This window comes from Dendrobates tinctorius, unplaced genomic scaffold (assembly GCF_039654945.1).
Source record: "Dendrobates tinctorius isolate UK_male_01 unplaced genomic scaffold, ASM3965494v1 ptg000307l, whole genome shotgun sequence".
Lineage (NCBI taxonomy): Eukaryota > Metazoa > Chordata > Amphibia > Anura > Dendrobatidae > Dendrobates > Dendrobates tinctorius.
Genome location: NW_027361974.1, coordinates 808,941 through 830,562, shown reverse-complemented (window position 1 = coordinate 830,562; position 21,622 = coordinate 808,941). Strand labels below are relative to the sequence as shown.

Sequence of the window (21,622 nt, the reverse complement as noted above, 5' to 3'; positions counted from 1 at the left end):
GCGCGGTAATAGTTGGTTGTTTTTTATTTTTCTAATTCTTGTGGTTTTTTTTGTGTTTTGTTTTTTTTTTTTTTTTTTCTACCCAGCCGACCACACAGCAGTCCCCGCAGGACGAACAGGAAAAGCTTCTGGATGAAGCAGTGCAAGCCGTGAAAGTGCAGTCATTTCAGATGAAGAGATGTCTGGTGAGTGATGAGTGCGGATGAAATATGCGACCAAGAGGGGTACATAAATTACATTACTGATCCTGAGTTACATCCTGTATTATACTCCAGAGCTGCACTCACTATTCTGCTGGTGCAGCCACTGTGTACATACATTACTGATCCTGAGTTACATCCTGTATTATACTCCAGAGCTGCACTCACTATTCTGCTGGTGCAGCCACTGTGTACATACATTACATTACTGATCCTGAGTTACCTCCTGTATTATTCTCCAGAGCTGCACTCCATGTAAATTCCATCCTGTCTCCTGTGTCTTTCTAGTGTTACAGGGCTGCTGTGACGCCGTTGAGCTGTTAGTTTCTCGGCAGTGCAGCGCTGACATTGCTCCTGTTGGCTTGCTGTAACGTTCGGTCCTCAGACGCCGTATGTGTCTATATAGTGTAAATCCACAATCGGTTGTCTTTCTATTTGCATCTAATCGTCAGCAGTGAATATGTTCTGCTGCTGTACGTGGAGCATGCTCGGCTCCCTCCGTTCACTACTATGGGGAATTGGTAAACTGCTGCGCGGTCATTCTTGGCTGTTCCCGTCTGTTTCCATTGCTTCCATTCCTCTATTAATCTGACGCATTCTGTTACATTAATTATAATTAATGGGAAGATTTCTCCAGATTTATTATTGTGCTGTAATAAACTGCTTTGCATATGAATGATTGGACCCTTGTGTGGGCGCATAGCATTTTAATTATATTTTTGGGATTATAGACAAGTGCACCTTCCTTGGCAGATTCACTGGACCTTTTGCAACGTGAAGTAAAGCAATGCCGTGCTTATTTGTTTTAATAGAGAGCAATGAATGAAATCAGAAAACATGCTGAAATTCTTGCCTGTCATATCAATCCTCATCTGCCTAATTTCCCATGGGACAGCGCCGAAAATTGCTCTCCTAATCAATGTAAATCACTGTGCGAGCGTGTGGGCTGGCAAGAGGAAATTAACCAGCAAGAGATGCAGCGAACGATCAGCCCGACCTGTCACATCCAACTCTCCAATACTTGTTTATTTCAGCATCGTTTCTACAAAACCTTAACTGCTAAATACTCTTCCTGTGTACAAGAATATCACTACTATAATACTGCCCCTATGTACAAGAATATCACTACTATAATACTGCCCCTGTGTACAAAAATATCACTACTATAATACTGCTCCTATGTACAAGAATATAACTACTATAATACTGCTCCTATGTACAAGAATATAACTACTATAATACTGCCCCCTATGTACAAGAATATAACTACTATAATACTGCTCCTATGTACAAGAATATCACTACTATAATACTGCCCCTGTGTACAAAAATATCACTACTATAATACTGCCCCTATGTACAAGAATATAACTACTATAATACTGCCCCCTATGTACAAGAATATAACTACTATAATACTGTTCCTATGTACAAGAATATAACTACTATAATACTGCTCCTATGTACAAGAATATAACTACTATAATACTGCCCCTATGTACAAGAATATAACTACTATAATACTGCCCCTATGTACAAGAATATAACTACTATAATACTGTTCCTATGTACAAGAATATAACTACTATAATACTGCTCCTATGTACAAGAATATAACTACTATAATACTGCCCCTATGTACAAGAAAATAACTACTATAATACTGCTCCTATATGCAAAAATATAACTGCTGTAATACTGCCCTATATATACAAGAATATGACTACTACAATACTGCCCCTATATACAAGAATATAACTACTATAATACTGCTCCTATGTACAAGAGTATAACTACTATAATACTGCTCCTATGTACAAGAATATAACTAGTATAATACTGCCCCCTATATACAAGAATATAACTACTATAATACTGCTCCTATGTACAAGAATATCACTACTATAATACTGCCCCTGTGTACAAAAATATCACTACTATAATACTGCTCCTATGTACAAGAATATAACTACTATAATACTGCCCCTATGTACAAGAATATAACTACTATAATACTGCCCCTATGTACAAGAATATAACTACTATAATACTGCTCCTATGTACCAGAATATAACTACTATAATACTGCCCCCTATGTACAAGAATATAACTACTATAATACTGCCCCCTATGTACAAGAATATAACTACTATAATACTGTTCCTATGTACAAGAATATAACTACTATAATACTGCTCCTATGTACAAGAATATAACTACTATAATACTGCCCCTATGTACAAGAATATAACTACTATAATACTGCCCCTATGTACAAGAATATAACTACTATAATACTGTTCCTATGTACAAGAATATAACTACTATAATACTGCTCCTATGTACAAGAATATAACTACTATAATACTGCCCCTATGTACAAGAAAATAACTACTATAATACTGCTCCTATATGCAAAAATATAACTGCTGTAATACTGCCCTATATATACAAGAATATGACTACTACAATACTGCCCCTATATACAAGAATATAACTACTATAATACTGCTCCTATGTACAAGAGTATAACTACTATAATACTGCTCCTATGTACAAGAATATAACTAGTATAATACTGCCCCCTATATACAAGAATATAACTACTATAATAATGCCTCCTATATGCAAGAATATAGCTACTATAATACTGCCCCTATGTACAAGAATATAGCTACTATAATACTGCCCCTATGTACAAGAATATAACTACTATAATACTGCCCCCTATGTACAAGAATATAACTACTATAATACTGCCCCTATGTACAGGAATATAACTACTATAATACTACTCCTATGTATCAGAATATAACTACTATAATACTGCCCCCTATGTACAAGAATATAACTACTATAATACTGCCCCCTATATGCAAGAATATAACTACTATAATACTGCTCCTATGTACAAGAATATAACTATAATACTGCTCCTATGTACAAGAATATAACTACTATAATACTGCCCCTATGTACAGGAATATAACTACTATAATACTACTCCTATGTATCAGAATATAACTACTATAATACTGCCCCCTATGTACAAGAATATAACTACTATAATACTGCCCCCTATGTACAAGAATATAACTACTATAATACTGCCCCTATGTACAAGAATATAACTACTATAATACTGCCCCCTATGTACAAGAATATAACTACTATAATACTGCCCCCTATGTACAAGAATATAACTACTATAATACTGTTCCTATGTACAAGAATATAACTACTATAATACTGCTCCTATGTACAAGAATATAACTACTATAATACTGCCCCTATGTACAAGAAAATAACTACTATAATACTGCTCCTATATGCAAAAATATAACTGCTGTAATACTGCCCTATATATACAAGAATATGACTACTACAATACTGCCCCTATATACAAGAATATAACTACTATAATACTGCTCCTATGTACAAGAGTATAACTACTATAATACTGCTTCTATGTACAAGAATATAACTAGTATAATACTGCCCCCTATATACAAGAATATAACTACTATAATAATGCCTCCTATATGCAAGAATATAGCTACTATAATACTGCCCCTATGTACAAGAATATAGCTACTATAATACTGCCCCTATGTACAAGAATATAACTACTATAATACTGCCCCCTATGTACAAGAATATAACTACTATAATACTGCCCCTATGTACAGGAATATAACTACTATAATACTACTCCTATGTATCAGAATATAACTACTATAATACTGCCCCCTATGTACAAGAATATAACTACTATAATACTGCCCCCTATATGCAAGAATATAACTACTATAATACTGCTCCTATGTACAAGAATATAACTATAATACTGCTCCTATGTACAAGAATATAACTACTATAATACTGCCCCTATGTACAGGAATATAACTACTATAATACTACTCCTATGTATCAGAATATAACTACTATAATACTGCCCCCTATGTACAAGAATATAACTACTATAATACTGCCCCCTATGTACAAGAATATAACTACTATAATACTGCCCCTATGTACAAGAATATAACTACTATAATACTGCCCCCTATGTACAAGAATATAACTACTATAATACTGCCCCTATGTACAAGAATATAACTACTATAATACTGTTCCTATGTACAAGAATATAACTACTATAATACTGCTCCTATGTACAAGAATATAACTACTATAATACTGCCCCTATGTACAAGAAAATAACTACTATAATACTGCTCCTATATGCAAAAATATAACTGCTGTAATACTGCCCTATATATACAAGAATATGACTACTACAATACTGCCCCTATATACAAGAATATAACTACTATAATACTGCTCCTATGTACAAGAGTATAACTACTATAATACTGCTCCTATGTACAAGAATATAACTAGTATAATACTGCCCCCTATATACAAGAATATAACTACTATAATAATGCCTCCTATATGCAAGAATATAGCTACTATAATACTGCCCCTATGTACAAGAATATAGCTACTATAATACTGCCCCTATGTACAAGAATATAACTACTATAATACTGCCCCCTATGTACAAGAATATAACTACTATAATACTGCCCCTATGTACAGGAATATAACTACTATAATACTACTCCTATGTATCAGAATATAACTACTATAATACTGCCCCCTATGTACAAGAATATAACTACTATAATACTGCCCCCTATATGCAAGAATATAACTACTATAATACTGCTCCTATGTACAAGAATATAACTATAATACTGCTCCTATGTACAAGAATATAACTACTATAATACTGCCCCTATGTACAGGAATATAACTACTATAATACTACTCCTATGTATCAGAATATAACTACTATAATACTGCCCCCTATGTACAAGAATATAACTACTATAATACTGCCCCCTATGTACAAGAATATAACTACTATAATACTGCCCCTATGTACAAGAATATAACTACTATAATACTGCCCCCTATGTACAAGAATATAACTACTATAATACTGCCCCCTATGTACAAGAATATAACTACTATAATACTGCCCCTATGTACAAGAATATAACTACTATAATACTGCCCCTATGTACAAGAATATAACTACTATAATACTGCCCCCTATGTACAAGAATATAACTACTATAATACTGCCCCTATGTACAAGAATATAGCTACTATAATACTGCCCCTATGTACAAGAATATAACTACTATAATACTGCCCCCTATGTACAAGAATATAACTACTATAATACTGCCCCCTATGTACAAGAATATAACTACTATAATACTGCTCCTATGTACAAGAATATAACTACTATAATACTGCCCCCTATATGCAAGAATATAACTACTATAATACTGCCCCCTATATGCAAGAATATAACTACTATAATACTGCCCCCTATATGCAAGAATATAACTACTATAATACTGCCCCTATGTACAAGAATATAACTACTATAATACTGCCCCTATGTACAAGAATATAACTACTATAATACTGCTCCTATGTACAAGAATATAACTACTATAATACTGCCTCCTATGTACAAGAATATAACTACTATAATAATGCCTCCTATATGCAAGAATATAGCTACTATAATACTGCCCCTATGTACAAGAATATAACTACTATAATACTGCCCCCTATGTACAAGAATATAACTACTATAATACTGCCCCTATGTACAGGAATATAACTACTATAATACTACTCCTATGTATCAGAATATAACTACTATAATACTGCCCCCTATGTACAAGAATATAACTACTATAATACTGCCCCCTATGTACAAGAATATAACTACTATAATACTGCCCCTATGTACAAGAATATAACTACTATAATACTGCCCCCTATGTACAAGAATATAGCTACTATAATACTGCCCCTATGTACAAGAATATAGCTACTATAATACTGCCCCTATGTACAAGAATATAACTACTATAATACTGCCCCCTATGTACAAGAATATAACTACTATAATACTGCCCCCTATGTACAAGAATATAACTACTATAATACTGCCCCCTATGTACAAGAATATAACTACTATAATACTGCCCCCTATGTACAAGAATATAACTACTATAATACTGCCCCCTATGTACAAGAATATAACTACTATAATACTGCCCCTATGTACAAGAATATAGCTACTATAATACTGCCCCTATGTACAAGAATATAACTACTATAATACTGCCCCCTATGTACAAGAATATAACTACTATAATACTGCCCCCTATGTACAAGAATATAACTACTATAATACTGCCCCCTATGTACAAGAATATAACTACTATAATACTGCCCCCTATGTACAAGAATATAACTACTATAATACTGCTCCTATGTACAAGAATATAACTACTATAATACTGCCCCCTATATGCAAGAATATAACTACTATAATACTGCTCCTATGTACAAGAATATAACTACTATAATACTGCGCCTGTGTACAAGAATATAACTACTATAATACTGCGCCTGTGTACAAGAATATAACTACTATAATACTGGTTTTATGTATGAGAATATAACTGTTTTCTCAGGACAAGAACAAGCTGATGGACGCTCTGAAGCACGCATCGAACATGTTAGGAGAACTCCGCACTTCCATGTTGTCTCCGAAGAGTTACTATGAGCTCTGTATCCTTCTGGTATATTCTCAGAGTTGATTCTTTGGTGTGTAGATAGTTTGAGCAGTATGAGATCTTTGGTTTCTGTCGCTCGTTAGAATGAAGTTGCAGAGATGAGTGTAGTCGCCGTAATGTGTCGTCCGCTGTTGACTCCACTTTGCGTTTTGTGCAGACCTGATTGTTGTGATGTCCCAGCTGAGGACAGACCCCATTAATGTGTATCCAAAACACTTAGGACTAGATGGGTTACACTGTACATGGAGTGTGACTTTAACGTGACCCACCACAGACATGGCCATCTCCGATGAGCTCCATTACCTGGAGGTGTATCTGACAGACGAGTTTGCCAAAGGAAGGAAAGTGGCTGATTTGTATGAGCTTGTCCAGTATGCCGGGAACATCATCCCCAGGCTGTGAGTACCACTGCCATCACGATTTACTTCCCTTAACCCTTTATTGCCAAATTGACTTGTATGTTAACCATAGCTGTGGGTCCGGGTGTTGAGGGGACTCTGGCTGAATTTTGTTGTTTTTCCCGAAACACTTCAATACTGTGTATTTTTGTTATATAATGTTATACTATAGCAGGTTCAAGTCCCCTAAGGGGACTAAAAAAAATATTATAAAATATATAGAAAAATAAATGACAAATTGTTTTACCCCATTAAAAAAATAAATAAAAGATCATATTGTTACGCTTCTCTCCTAAAATTCCGATCGATCAGAATATAAAATGTATAAAACCATATAGTAAATGACGCAAAGAGAAATCTAAACTTTAGAATTGCAGTAAAAAGGAATATAATTGTTATATGAACCACAATTTGATATCAATAAAAGGCAGCTAGGCGTGCTAGAATAGAGCGCTCATACAGCTCAGTCCACGGAAAAGCAGACGTTGCTGGTTTCCAAAAAATAGCAACATAAGTCCAATTTTTTTTTATTTAATAAAATTATATATTATATATTTTGTTATATTTTATTTTAGAGAGAGAGAGAGAGATATATATATATATATATATATATATATATATATATATATATATATATATATATATATATATATATATATATATATATATATATATATTTTTTTTTTTTTTTTTTCTTTTTTCCCTGAATATTTTTTTCATCATTTAATATCCCAAAAAAGGTCTATACAGGTTTATCGCCATTATTGGACTTACCTCGGTGTTAGTCATTTTTACCATACAATGAGCGACGTAAAAACTATTTTTCTTTTTTCACCATTGTTATTTTTTCTTATTTTTCGGTAGATTATAAAGTTGTTTCTTGGAGAAATGGAAACGTAAAGCCAAAAATATAGTTTGCGGCGCAGTCGAAGGGTTAATTCCCTGTTATGATCAGTGAGGTAGTAGGATGTTGTCAGCCCTCATAATTAGTGGGTGTCACAACTCTGAGACCCCCACTGACTGCGTTGTCAGGTATGTCACCGGTGTGATGGCGGCTCTGCGCTGTCTGGGGCACTTATCTGCGGTCGTGCTTTCTCTTGCAGTTATCTGCTGATCACCGTTGGTGTCGTCTACGTGAAGTCCTTCTCCCAGTCCAGGAAGGACATCCTAAAGGACATGGTGGAGATGTGCCGCGGGGTCCAGCATCCGCTGCGAGGGCTCTTTCTGCGCAATTATCTCCTGCAGTGCACAAGGAACATCCTGCCGGACGAAGGAGAGCAGACCCAGTAATGACTTTCTGCACTATTGGAAAAGTTTTGTAACTTCATAGAAAGTTGTCAAAAGTTTTAATCACTGGGGGCCCGATGTTCCCACCAGTTGCTAAAGCAAAGATACATACGCGCTCAAGCAAGCGCCGCTCTTCTCCGTCATTAGAGACTTTATCGAGTTCATCTGCTTCTCTTTTTATTGATCTTATTACCTGAACCCCTTCTGAAAGTCAGATGGGCCAAGGTTGGCAGCTGAGGGGTAACGATTGTACTTTTGGGTCGCATTCATCCTGCTTATTAGCCGCTGTCGTTTACAGGATTGGTAATCCAGATTTTGTCTGAGTTTTATGTCCTTTTCTCTTGCAGTGAGGAAATTACAGGCGACATCAGCGACTCCATGGATTTCGTGCTGCTGAATTTTGCAGAAATGAACAAGCTGTGGGTGCGCATGCAGCACCAGGGCCACAGCCGGGACAAAGAGAAGAGGGAACGCGAGAGGCAGGAACTTCGGATTCTGGTCGGGACCAACTTAGTCCGACTCAGTCAGCTGGAGGGAGTCAATGTGGAGCGGTACAAGCAGGTGAGCGCTACAAGCAGGTGAGCGCTAGCGACTTTACGCCTGCAGACTGGCGCTTCTGGGACGCTGTGATTTATGGCACCTGATTTCTCCTGTAGATTGTGTTGCCCGGCATACTGGAGCAGGTGGTTAACTGCAGAGATGCACTGGCCCAGGAATACCTCATGGAGTGTATCATACAGGTGAGCCTCCATTCATTTCTTCCTTTTGCTGACCTCTGGCTTGGTGTGTGTCCTAGGCGTCTTCCTTCAGGAGCGCACCGCTCCCTTTCCTCCCAGCTTCCTGTCAGATCTATAATGATTGACAGTTTGGACTGGGGCTTCACCCCGCTTGTCTGATCTGTACGATCTTCCATGATCCAAGCAGAGGCGGGTTTGCCTCCACAGCAGAGGAGGAGCAAATGGACACTGTATGTTCAGTTCAGGCAGGAAATTATATAAAACCATTTTTCTGCACAACTAGTATGGCTGTGAGAGTCATAGCGATAAGTCCCTAATAACACTGTATGAATCGGTTTTCATACTACAAGTAGCTATGAAGCCGAGCCCAGATATTTCTGTAATTCTCTGTTCATTGGCATTTTAGGTTTTCCCTGATGAATTTCATCTCCAGACCCTGAACCCTTTCTTGCGCTCATGTGCAGAGCTCCACCAAAATGTGAACGTGAAAAACATTATAATTGCTTTAATAGACAGGTAAGTGTCCGTCCACCTGCCGGGTGTTGGTGGTCCACCGACGGAGGGGCAGGGGGTTAAGATGGCAGAGATGTATATGACTGATCTGTATCTTGTGTTCCCATTACTTTACACAATCCTCTGTGAGCAAAACACATCAACAGCACAGACTGCTCTGCCGCTCCCGCGGCCTCCTGCCTTGTTTTTCCCTCGGCCTTCATGCCGCTCCGGATACTGCCCTGCTTGCTACTTATTGAGATTACAACTGACTTGTTCCTTCCTCCGACATAATCTTTGGGGGACTGTCAGGGGTCCTCCGTACACTTTACACAGTCAGCCTTTCTTCTAATGTGTATTGGTGGGGTTTGCCTAGTTTTCTGTCCTTACTGACAACAACCAGAGATATTTAACATGGTGCATAGTTGAAATCTAAAGCGTATCTGTAATATGGAGACCTATTGACTAGATAGCGATTTAAGCTTTATTTGCGTTAATCCCTTCAATATGTTTTCTGGCGTGACCTCACTCTGCCACTTCTCCACTTCTTTTTTGCAGGTTAGCCCTGTTTGCGCATCGAGAAGACGGGCCTGGGATCCCTGCCGACATCAAGCTGTTTGACATTTTCTCCCAGCAGGTGGCCACAGTTATACAGGTGAGGATACAAAGGGCCGGGCTAGTATTATAAAGTCATGGCATATTGCTAGGCTGTGCCATCGCTCTGTAATCGGCAGGGGTCCACCCTGAGAGTGAAGGGTCCGCAGCAGTAGGGACTGCACCCATCCTTCACCTTTACCTGTATTGTGCTTCCCTGGCCGCCTGTTTAGCAGTGAACTGCAGCCCGTCTCCATTCAAGGGAAATGGCGCCTGTAGCTCCTTGCACATCCATGTGGTTAGGAGCGCTGCTGTGCAGTGAAAACTGAGTACAGGCTGCACCACTGGCGTACTGTGAATTGATGAAGGCCATGGAGGTAATTCCACCTCTGTGATCAAAATGTGACCTAGTGGCTGTTACTTCGTAAAATGAAAATGCCCCTTTTAAAGGGAATCTGTCAACTTTGGGACGTGTATGAGGTAATAGAAATGCTACACTAGTCCTACCTGTATGCCTCATATTAATGGTCTTGTTGTGGAGAAATGTTAGATCCTGTCGCCCGCGGCGGAGTTGGGGTCTGAGTTGGCTCGTGAGTGTCATAGACACATCTTACCTTCGCCATCATATGCAGTGAACAGATGGGGTTAAAAGAATTTTCCCGTGACGGGCCTATGATGTGTCCTAATCTCTGTCCTTTCTCTTTTCGGTGCCCGCAGTCTCGCCAGGACATGCCCTCAGAAGACGTTGTGTCTTTGCAAGTGTCTCTTATTAACTTGGCCATGAAGTGCTATCCTGATCGAGTGGATTATGTTGATAAAGTGTTGGAGACGACGGTGGAAATCTTCAACAAGCTGAATCTTGAGCAGTGAGTAGATGAGAACAATAGATCGGTTTTGTAAAAAGTAAAAACCCTACATAATGCGTCCTCCGGAGCTGATGTTCCGGCTGTTAAGCAGCACGGTGTCACCTGTCAGATGTGTCCTCATTACACATCGGCAGCAGATGTGATCACGGCTCCATTAGAGCAGAATCCTCGCATCAGGAGAAGTTCTGTAACTTTCTCATAGACCGTCCTTGCTACCTCTGCTTATTTTTGGGGACTAGAGAACAGACCATTGTTTGCTACAAAGAGGACAGTCCTCTGTAAGATAATCCCTGCTGGTTTGCTACAGTGTAACAGTACAGGTAAAAAGAATCATCCTTGACTTCTGTGGGTCACTGTGGAGACCCTCTTTGCAGGTGCCCATACAATTAAGTGGGGGTTTTAGATGTAATCAACTTTCCCGAGCAGTCTTCTGATTCCTCCGACTCCTCCCAACCCACACTCGCTTCGTTATCAGGATCGTCGAGGGGGTCTCACAGGTTGGAACCCCTCCGATATAAAAACATAGGTCATCAATATCCCATCAGTTTATGGGATGGGGAATCGCCCATCCTCAGAAAATGAGACATGTAGGATCATTAGTAGCCCAGTCTTGAGCAAGGTGGTCCCAAAGTCCCCCTGTTTGCAGAGAGCAGTAGTGAGCATGTGCGACCATCGCTGCTATAGACTATGCATGGAGCAGTGGTCACACAAGCTCAGTAGTACTCCATTCATTGTAGAATTTGGGACTCCTGTTCTCGTAATCCATGACCCCCAGCAATGTGGAACAACTTCTTCATGGAGAAGGGTTGCCTTACATTTTAAGACGCTCAAAAGCACTAATGTAGGATTATATAAGGATGGCTGTCGGCACCCGGATATAGACGAGGATATTTCTGCTTCTATTAGTCCAACTCTCACCACCGTCATCTCCGCGTGTCATGTACAAGGGCACCTGCGGACCCCTCTTCATGACACAAACAAGTGTATAAATAGCTGGTACACCTCGTTCCCTCCAATGCAGCGGCTTATAGTGACGGCTGCTCCGGTCCACGGTCAGGTCTCCTGTTTTGTCGGATCGCTCAGTGTGGGAATCACGTTGTGGTTTTTTTGCTTTGACTGGAGAGGAGAAGTTGTTGCTTAGGAAACCATTCTCTTAACAAGCTGTTGTCCATTGTCCCTTTATGTGCAGCTGCTCATCAAAGGGAAAGAATTCGCTGCCCTATACAATATGGCGACAAAGCCAGAGATTCTGTGTGGGCAGAGTAATGAGCCGCACGGGATACAGGGCCGCGCTGCGTCAGAGCGCCTTTTGGGGCCGCGCTGCGTCAGAGCGCTGCCACCAAGGATTTCAGGGCCCCATACTGGCAAAATTTTCGGGCCCCCTTGAGACTCCGCCCACGCTCGGCCTCCAATCCTCGAACCTTCCACTGTCCACTCTTGGAAAAACTCCAGATCTGCACCAAGTCCTCACCAATCACACATTATCAGTTCTATTGAACGCCAGATCACATACATAGCCAGCAGCTTTTGTTTTGGCTAAAAGATTTTTTTAATCGGCCACCACGACAAGGTAGACTTTTTGTCCGAGCTCTACTCTACTCTAAACTATTAAATATTTGGTAAAATACCCAATACTCCTTTTAGGTATATTAACATTTGTTTCTTTAAGGGAATGTGTCACATACAATTTTTAAAATGAGCAATAATACCACATACATGGGATAAATACCGCCACATCATGAGCAGACCACATATTACTACCACATAGTGATCAATAATACCACATACAAGGGACTAATACCACATACAAGGGACAAATACCACCACACCATGAAAAGAACACATTACCACCACAGTGGCCGAATAATAGCACATACAGGGGACAAATACGGCCACACCATGACCAGACCACATATTACCCCCTCATAGTGACCGAATGCTACAAGACTGATCATTAATAAATAACCAATACTAATTTTACCATAAGTGCCATTATACACAGGAGCTTTGTATATACGAGTAGTACACAGTGTTTAATGTCAGTGTACACTTAATACAGTGATCACCAGTGACATTATACACAGGAGCTCTGTATATAGTGTACAGGTAATACAGTGATCACCAGTGACATTATACACAGGAGCTCTGTGTATAGTGTACAGGTAGACATTATACACAGGAGCTCTGTATATAGTGTACAGGTAATACAGGGATCACCAGTGACATTATACACAGGAGCTCTGTATATAGTGTATAGGTAATATACAGTGATCACCAGTGACCTTATACACAGGAGTTCTGTATACAGTGTCAGTGTACAGGTAACACACTGACTCACTGGTGACGTCACTAGTTGGAAGTCCTTCATCTACGCTTTTGTTCAGACCACCATCACTTCCAGCCAGGAATCCTCTCTGCAGCTAATAACAGTTATGTAGAGCAGATTCCCCAATTTTTCCCCAACCTCTACACTACGCCAGATGAAGGGGAAAAAAGTGACCGTGTCGCCCTGCACAGTAACGGGACCCCTCCACCCACATACTGAAAATGGTATCCTCAAAACTAATATCCTTTGATTGGCCCCTACAGTAATAATATCCCACATTATCGACCCCACGTGTCCTCAGATTATAACTCGTGTCTCTCCATACTTCTCCCATGTCTCTCCTTGTTTCCCCATAGTCATCCATAATGATATAATGCATCAATTAGTCATATATAGCAGAATAATGCAAGCCCATAGTAGTATAATCTACCCCATAGTCATATATAGTATAATGCAGCCCCAGTAATACTTAGTATAATGCACCCTCATGCCGGTATAATGCAGCCCTCATACAGCAACTTTACAAAAAATGGTGTCCTTCAGCTGTGGTGCGCACTATTGTTCTGGCGTATGATGGTTACGTCATACGTCGGCGATGTGCGCCCTGACGTCAGCTGCCGGCCTGTGATTGACTTGCGGCTGTTAACTGTTGCTGTGCAGGAGGGATCTCCCGCATGGCAACAGATTTTAACTGATCGTGCATTTGAGGATGCACGACCAGTTACTGAAGTGGCAGAATCCTCTTGCTGGGGCCCGGTGAACAGAATAGAGGGGGCCCGCTGCGGGCTCCCTCTGCTCGCCAGGCCCCATACACCAGTAAGAGCAGTAACGCCCTGATGGCGACCCCATACTACCTATCCCCCAGCATCAATTATCATGGGGAAGCAGAATCTGACATCCTTGATTTCAATAAATCTGATCCATGCTTTCCATAAGAAAAAAGTGTTCAGAGACGCCTGACAGCAACTTCTTCTAAGGTGTATAGTTATCTTTATAATGTGTATATTATCCCAAGTTACATCATGTATTATCCTCCAGAGCTGCACTCACTATTCTGCTGGTGCAGTTACTGTGTACATACATTACATTACTGATCCTGAGTTACATCCTGTATTATACCCCAGAGCTGCACTCACTATTCTGCAGGTGCTATCACTGTGTGCATACATTGCTGATCCTGAGTTACATCCTGCATTATACCCCAGAGCTGCGCTCACTAATCTGTGATGTACCTTTCAGCATCGCCACTAGCAGCGCTGTCTCCAAGGAGCTGACGCGGCTCCTAAAGATCCCGGTGGACACTTATAATAACATTCTGACCGTTCTGAAGCTCAAACACTTCTACCCGCTCTTTGAATACTTTGACTACGAGTCCAGGAAGAGCATGAGCTGCTACGTGCTGAGCAGCGGCCTGGAGTACAACACGGAGGTCGGATCCCAGGAGCAGGTAATGTGGGCGCAGTGCCCCCCGCCTCTCTGCCATGTCTGGACTGCTTTTCATTAACACTGGCTTCGTTGACAGGTGGACGCCATCATGAATCTAGTATCGACGCTCATCCAGGACCAGCCAGACCAGCCGGCAGAAGACCCCGATCCTGAAGACTTTGCTGATGAGCAGGGTCTCGTTGGGAGGTTCATTCACCTTCTGAGGTCAGACGACCCCGACCAGCAGTACCTGGTAAGGAACGTCCTTGTAATGGCCGGTCACTGACTAATGGAGGGCGAGGAGCGCTCCTCTCGCTGCTCTGTCCTCTCCGCAGATGGCTGCAGATAGCCCCGGCGCCGGCTCCGTTCCGTGTCATACAGATAATTACCTGGGAGCGCTGCGCTCTTATTACCGGCATCCAATATCCTAATTCTCCGCGCTATCAGCCCAGATTTAATATCCTTTATCATTTCATGGAATCACAGCAGATGCGTGGCCGTGAGACAGCGCGGCCCCCTGACACCGCCGATCATGGTGTGCATGGCGGCGTAACACCCTCTGCTTCGTCAGAATTTGTCGTGCTGCAATGTCTAGTCGCTCGTTACAGAAACTGCAACCCCAGATGTTGAGAGTTGTAGTTTCACACTGCTAGAGAACCAGAGGTTGCAGAAACTACAACCCACATGATGGGTGCTGTAGTTTCTGCAACCTGTGACTTTTATGTGTTGATGCCCTCAGGCTAGCATGGATTGTTGAGAGTTGTGGTTTCACGGCTTTAGACACTACTACTCCACTCGTCTCCAGGAACTACAACCCCTTGCAGGTGTGGATGTTTTCGGGCTGCTAAAGCTTGTGCATAGTAGTAGTTTCTTGCAGCAGTGTGCAGAGACTACAACCCCCAGCAGGTATTGATGTCCTCAGACTGACATGGCTTACGCAGAGGTATGGTTTGCAGAGACTACAACCCCCAGCAGGTATTGATGTCCTCAAACTGACATGTCTTACGCGGAGGCATGGTTTGCAGAGACTACAACCCCCAGCAGGTATTGATGTCTTCAGGCTGATAAGGCTTGTGTATAGTAGTAGTATTTTTGCAGCAGTATGTCGAGACTACAACCCCCAGCAGGTATTGATGTCTTCAGGCTGATAAGGCTTGTGTATAGTAGTAGTATTTTTGCAGCAGTACGTCGAGACTACAACCCCCCAGCAGGTATTGATGTTCTCAGACTGCCATGGCTTTGCAGACCTGTAGTCGCTGCAGAGCGTCGCTCTTGGTTTATGCCGCTGATTTGCTTCCCAGCGTTGCTGTTTGGCACAGTTAATGTGCGGTGGTAGAAGCTGCTTACGGAAGGGGCGGTGAGCGCTCCGATCCCCTCTTCAGTGTTGGGTCACAGTCTGTGCGCCGCCACCTGTCATCTTGCAGCGGTAAGGTACTGATTAAGTCGCTTCCCGAGGAGACTTGTTACTACATCGGGGGTGGTTTTAGCTGTCGACACCAACGCTACCGACAGCTCATCATTGTCATGAAAGGAAACCATTTCTCCCGAAGTGTCCTGTGTGTACGGAACAAATGGCAAGACGGCGTTCACAGCGCGTTTCATCTCGTCCGACCGGGAGGAGGGTGAAGACTCAGCCACTGGGGAGAATGGAAGAAGCGACGGGCCTGACATTGTGTCCCCCGCCGTCCTCCTGACGCGTGGCTCCACATAACGAATACACTGATTAGATGCTAACGAGTCTGTTAGGATTTCTACCGACTTAATGGGTTTTTAGGGGATGGTGAATTATTCACACTGTGTTGTGGAGAGACAGCGCTGAGACCCTGCAGCGTTCCACCCGCAGGCAGTGCCAATCCCAGGAACCTCATGTTGCATGCAGCAGTAGTCGGTCCCGCATCCTATTTAAGCCTTGTCTAAAGTTGTAGCCTATGTCCCCTGTTTGCAACTTTTCTTATTCCCATCGCAGTCATCTTATGTCTATGGCGGTGGGTATAATCCTGTGCTGTTGCTCTGCAAAAATGAACACAAATCGCTTAGACTAGGGCTGCAAAGTCAGTGTGCAAAAAAAGCGTCATGTGAAATTAGGTGTAGATGAAATGAGTTTTCATGCACCTTTTGCTTTATGGAGCGATGGCAGTATGTTGTATATTGTGTAAGTTACTTCGTGGTGCAAAATGCAATGCATACAGTGGCTTGTATAAGTATTCACCCCCCCCTTGGCTTCTTACTGATTTTGTTACATTACAACCTGTGTGTAAATATTTTTGTAATCTGATTTGTATGTGATGTATCAGCACGAAGTAGTCTAAGTTTGTGAAGTGAGAAAAATATAGGTATAAATTAAATTTCTGGTATCAAATAATTAAAAATTTGCATGTGCATATGTATTCCCCTATTTTGTGATTAAGTTCTTAAAAATTTCTGATGCAAATTTCTTAAGTCCCATGCTTAGTGACAGGACAGCCGCCTGTCTGTGTGCAATGTAAGTGTGATATGTCTGTCACTATATAAACTTTACCTTTTCTGAAAGGCCACAGAGGCTAAAACACCATTAACGAGGCACCATTAACCAAGCCCAATGAAGACCAAGGAGATGGCCGCACGGCGCCGGGAAGACCAAGGAGATGGCCGCACGGCGCCGGGAAGACCAAGGAGATGGCCGCACGGCGCCGGGAAGACCAAGGAGATGGCCGCACAAATCAGGGACAGAGTTGTTGAGAAGTATAAGTCAAAGTTGAGTTATCAAAAAAAAAAAAAATTCCCAATCTTCGATGATCCTGTGGAGCACCATCAAATCCATTATCGTGAAATGGAAAGAACATGGTACCACAACAAACCTGCTAAGAGAGGGTGCCCACCAAAGCTCTCAGCCCGGGCAAGGAGGGCATTAATCGGAGAGGCAGCACAGAGACCAAAGGTAATCCTAAAAGAATTGCAGATTTCCCATTGACACATCTCACTCAGCTGTCACTAAACTTCTATCTCTCACTTTCTCCTTTGACCTCGCTCCATGGTCTTCTCCAGCCACTCGCAAAGATGGCCACACACTGGACCTCATCTTCACACGTCTCTGCTCCCTAACTAACCTCTAACTCACTTCTTACTCTTTCGGACCACAACCTACTTACATTCTCTTCCCTCTCCTCCCTAGGTCCACAATCCCACCCCACAAACTTTCACACCCTCACAGAAATCTGTCTACACTCACTCTATGAATCCCTTCTCCCTCTTACAGACATAAGTTCCCTACACAATGCGGATTCCACTCCTGCTTTATATAACAAGACAATAGCTGCAGCTCTTGAATCTGTCGCCCCTCTCACATATACCAAAGCTTGCAAAATCGATGGACAACCCTGGCACACCAGCCTGATCAAAAAACTGAGGCTGGCTTCCAGGGTTGCTGAGTGGAGATGGAAAAGATAACACTCCAATGAGGATTTCATTGCATTCAAACAGTACCTCACTACTTTCAAGGCCACACTCGCTGCAGCAAAACAAACCTACTTCTCATCTCTCATATCGTCCCTGTCTCGCAACCCAAAACAGCTATTCAACACCTTCAATTCTCTCCTCTGTCCCCCAGCACCTCCTCCCTTTCCACTTATCTCAGCTGAAGCCTTTGCCTCATTCTTCAACCAGAAGATTGATAACATCAGAGAAAGCTTTGGCCTACAACCCCCAGAGTCCCTCCTCCTACCTACTTAGCCCTCCTCCTCCAAAACCAGCTTCTCCACCATTATTACAGAAGACTAACTTTCCGCCCTACTCTCGAGATCACAACTCTCCACCTGTGCACTTGAACAGAACCTATCCCACTTCATCCCAAACCTCACCACAGTCTTCATCCCAACCATAACCCATCTTTTCAACCTATCACTAACAACTGATGTTTTACCCTCATGCTTAATGCTTCAAACATGCCTCAATCACATACATCTTCAAAAAGCACTCGCTTGACCCATCCCCTATCTAGCTATCGTCCCATATCACTTCTCCCCTATGCCTCTAAACTACTGGAAAAACATGTCCCTTTTTGAATTTTCCTCCCCCCTCTCTTCCTGCTCCCTGTTCGACCGCTTACAATCTGGCTTCCAACCACGTCATTCCACTGAAACTGCCCTAACAAAAATCACCAATGACCTACTGACTGCCAAAGCCAAGCAACATTACTCTGTTTTCCTCCCGGACCTGTCCTCTGCCTTTGACACAGTGGACCATTACCTACTACTACAGACCCTCTCATCTCTTGGCATCACAGACTTGGCCCGATCTTGGATCTCGTCATACCTAATAGACCGGACATTCAGCGTCTCCCATTCACACACCACTTCCTTACCTCGCACCTTATCTGTCGGAGTTCCGCAAGGCTCAGTCCTAGAGCCCCTGCTCCTCTCCATTTACACCTTCGGCCTCAGACAGCTCATAGAATCTCACGGCTTGCAGTATCACCTCTATGCTGTTGACTCACAGATCTACCTCTCTGGATCAAATATCACCTCCCTACTAACCAGAATCTCTCAATGTCTGTCCACTATTTCATCCTTCTCTGCTAGATTTCTAAAACTTAACATGGACAAAACAGAATTCATCATCTTTCCCCCATCTCACTCGACTCCCCCCAACAGACCTATCCATTAAAGTAAACAACTGCTCAATCTCCCCAGTCCCACAAGCTCGCTGCCTCGGGGTAATCCTTGACTACAATCTCTTCTTCAAACCACATATCCAAGCCCTTTCCACTTCCTGCCGAGTTCAACTCAAAAATATTTCCCTGATCCGTATATTCCTCAGCCTAGAATCTTGAAAAACACTAGTACATGCCCTCATCTCCCACCTTGACTACTGCAACCTCCTGCTCTGTGACCTCCCCTCTAACACTCTTGCGTTCCTACAATCTATCCTATACAAAAATGGTGGGGGGAACAAGAGGCGCAATAGTGCCCTATCACTAGTGACACTAGAAGTATGAGCGGTATAATACAGTTCCACTCACCTATTCCAGTTGTGTAACCCACAACTGGCTTGAGAGCATATCACAGAATCAGCTGCTGCAGGACCTCCACCAACCACTCGCACGTGGAAAAACCTTCAGAAAGTTGTGGGAAGCAGGGTGTGTTGCAGTCCGCGCTGCCGAGATTCACAAATCACCTGGGATGCAAGATGTTGTAGCAGTGTACTCCTTTATTTCCTCCTACGCGTTTCGGCGCCCTTCCTGGCACCTTCCTCAGGGATCCCTGAGGAAGGTGCCAGGAAGGGCGCCGAAACGCGTAGGAGGAAATAAAGGAGTACACTGCTACAACATCTTGCATCCCAGGTGATTTGTGAATCTCGGCAGCGCGGACTGCAACACACCCTGCTTCCCACAACTTTCTACAATCTATCCTAAACTCTACTGCCCGACTAATCTACCTATCCCTCCACTATTCCCCGACCTCTCCTCTCTGTCCATTCACTGGCTCCCCATTACCCAGAGACTCCAGTCCAAAACCCTAACCATGGCATACACAGCCATCTACAACCTGTGACCTTGTCTCCCGGTACTTATCTGCACGCAACCTCCGAACCTCACAAGATCTCCTTCTCTACTCCCCTTTTATCCCCTCTTCCCATAATTGTATACAAGCTTTCTCCCGTGCATCACTCCTACTCTGGAGCTCGCTACCCCATCTTATCAGACTCTCGCCTACCGTGGAAACCTTCAAAAGGAACCTGAAGACCTACCTCTTCCGACAAACCTACAACCTGCAGTAACCACCAAACCACTGCACGACCAGCTCTACCCTTGCCTATTGTATCCTCACCCATCCCTTGTAGATGGAGACCTCGTGGGCAGGTTCCTCTCTCCTCCTGTACCAGTTGTGACTTGTAGAGTTTAGCAAAACGGGTCGGTCAGATTCAAAAGTCACCGACTTTCGCCAAAGTCGGGTTTCATGAAACAAAACCCGACCGCAGTGTGAAGTTGGCCATGCGGTCAGCGACCCAAGCGTCAGTCGGGTTTCGCCGAATGCTTGCACGTGACTTTTTTCAGCCAATGAGAGAAGTGTAGCGGGAGTGGGAGAGATTTTGCCGCCTCTGGGGTTAAAATTCATGCCGTGTGTTTACAGTCCTCCACTCACTGCCGACTTTTCTCCCCATTGACTTGCATTGGGTTTCGTGTTTCACGACTTTTCCCTATAGTTGGCCGATTTCGTTTAACTCTACTTTTGAGAAAGTCTGGTTTCATGACTCGACCCTAAAAAAGGCAGTCGCTCATCTCTAGTGACTTGTATTGTTTAAGATTATCGTACTTGTTTTTTATGTATACTCCTTTTCACATGTAAAGCGCCATGGAATAAATGGTGCTTTAATAATAAAGAATAATAATTTCACAAGCGGTGACTGGAGTATCTGTCCATACGACCACAATAAGCCGTGCACTCCATAGAGGTGGCCTTTATGGACGAGTGGGCAGAAAAAAGCTTTTACTTACACAGGAATTGTAAGGGATGTTTTGAGTTTGCCAAAAGACATGTGGGAGACTTCCTGAATGTATGGAGGAAGGTGCTGTGGTTACAGGAGACCAAAATTGAACTTTTTTGCCACGAAGGTAAATGTTTTATCTGGTGTCAAACCAACAC

The 21,622-nt window shown here is 42.3% G+C and overlaps 1 protein-coding gene across 2 annotated transcripts in view; it reads left to right on the top strand.

Annotated features, from left to right (window-relative positions):
• VPS35 (VPS35 retromer complex component) overlaps positions 1 to 21,622 on the top strand; it is a 44,154-nt gene that overhangs the window by 6,737 nt on the left and 15,795 nt on the right. For both annotated transcript variants that reach the window (XM_073560815.1, XM_073560814.1), the window contains exons 2-12: positions 87 to 185; positions 6,776 to 6,872; positions 7,152 to 7,275; positions 8,379 to 8,561; positions 8,910 to 9,123; positions 9,219 to 9,302; positions 9,706 to 9,815; positions 10,350 to 10,446; positions 11,103 to 11,251; positions 14,817 to 15,024; positions 15,100 to 15,255. In XM_073560815.1, the coding sequence (XP_073416916.1) occupies positions 87 to 185; positions 6,776 to 6,872; positions 7,152 to 7,275; positions 8,379 to 8,561; positions 8,910 to 9,123; positions 9,219 to 9,302; positions 9,706 to 9,815; positions 10,350 to 10,446; positions 11,103 to 11,251; positions 14,817 to 15,024; positions 15,100 to 15,255 (1,521 nt within the window). The remainder of the gene's footprint in view (positions 1 to 86; positions 186 to 6,775; positions 6,873 to 7,151; positions 7,276 to 8,378; positions 8,562 to 8,909; positions 9,124 to 9,218; positions 9,303 to 9,705; positions 9,816 to 10,349; positions 10,447 to 11,102; positions 11,252 to 14,816; positions 15,025 to 15,099; positions 15,256 to 21,622) is intronic.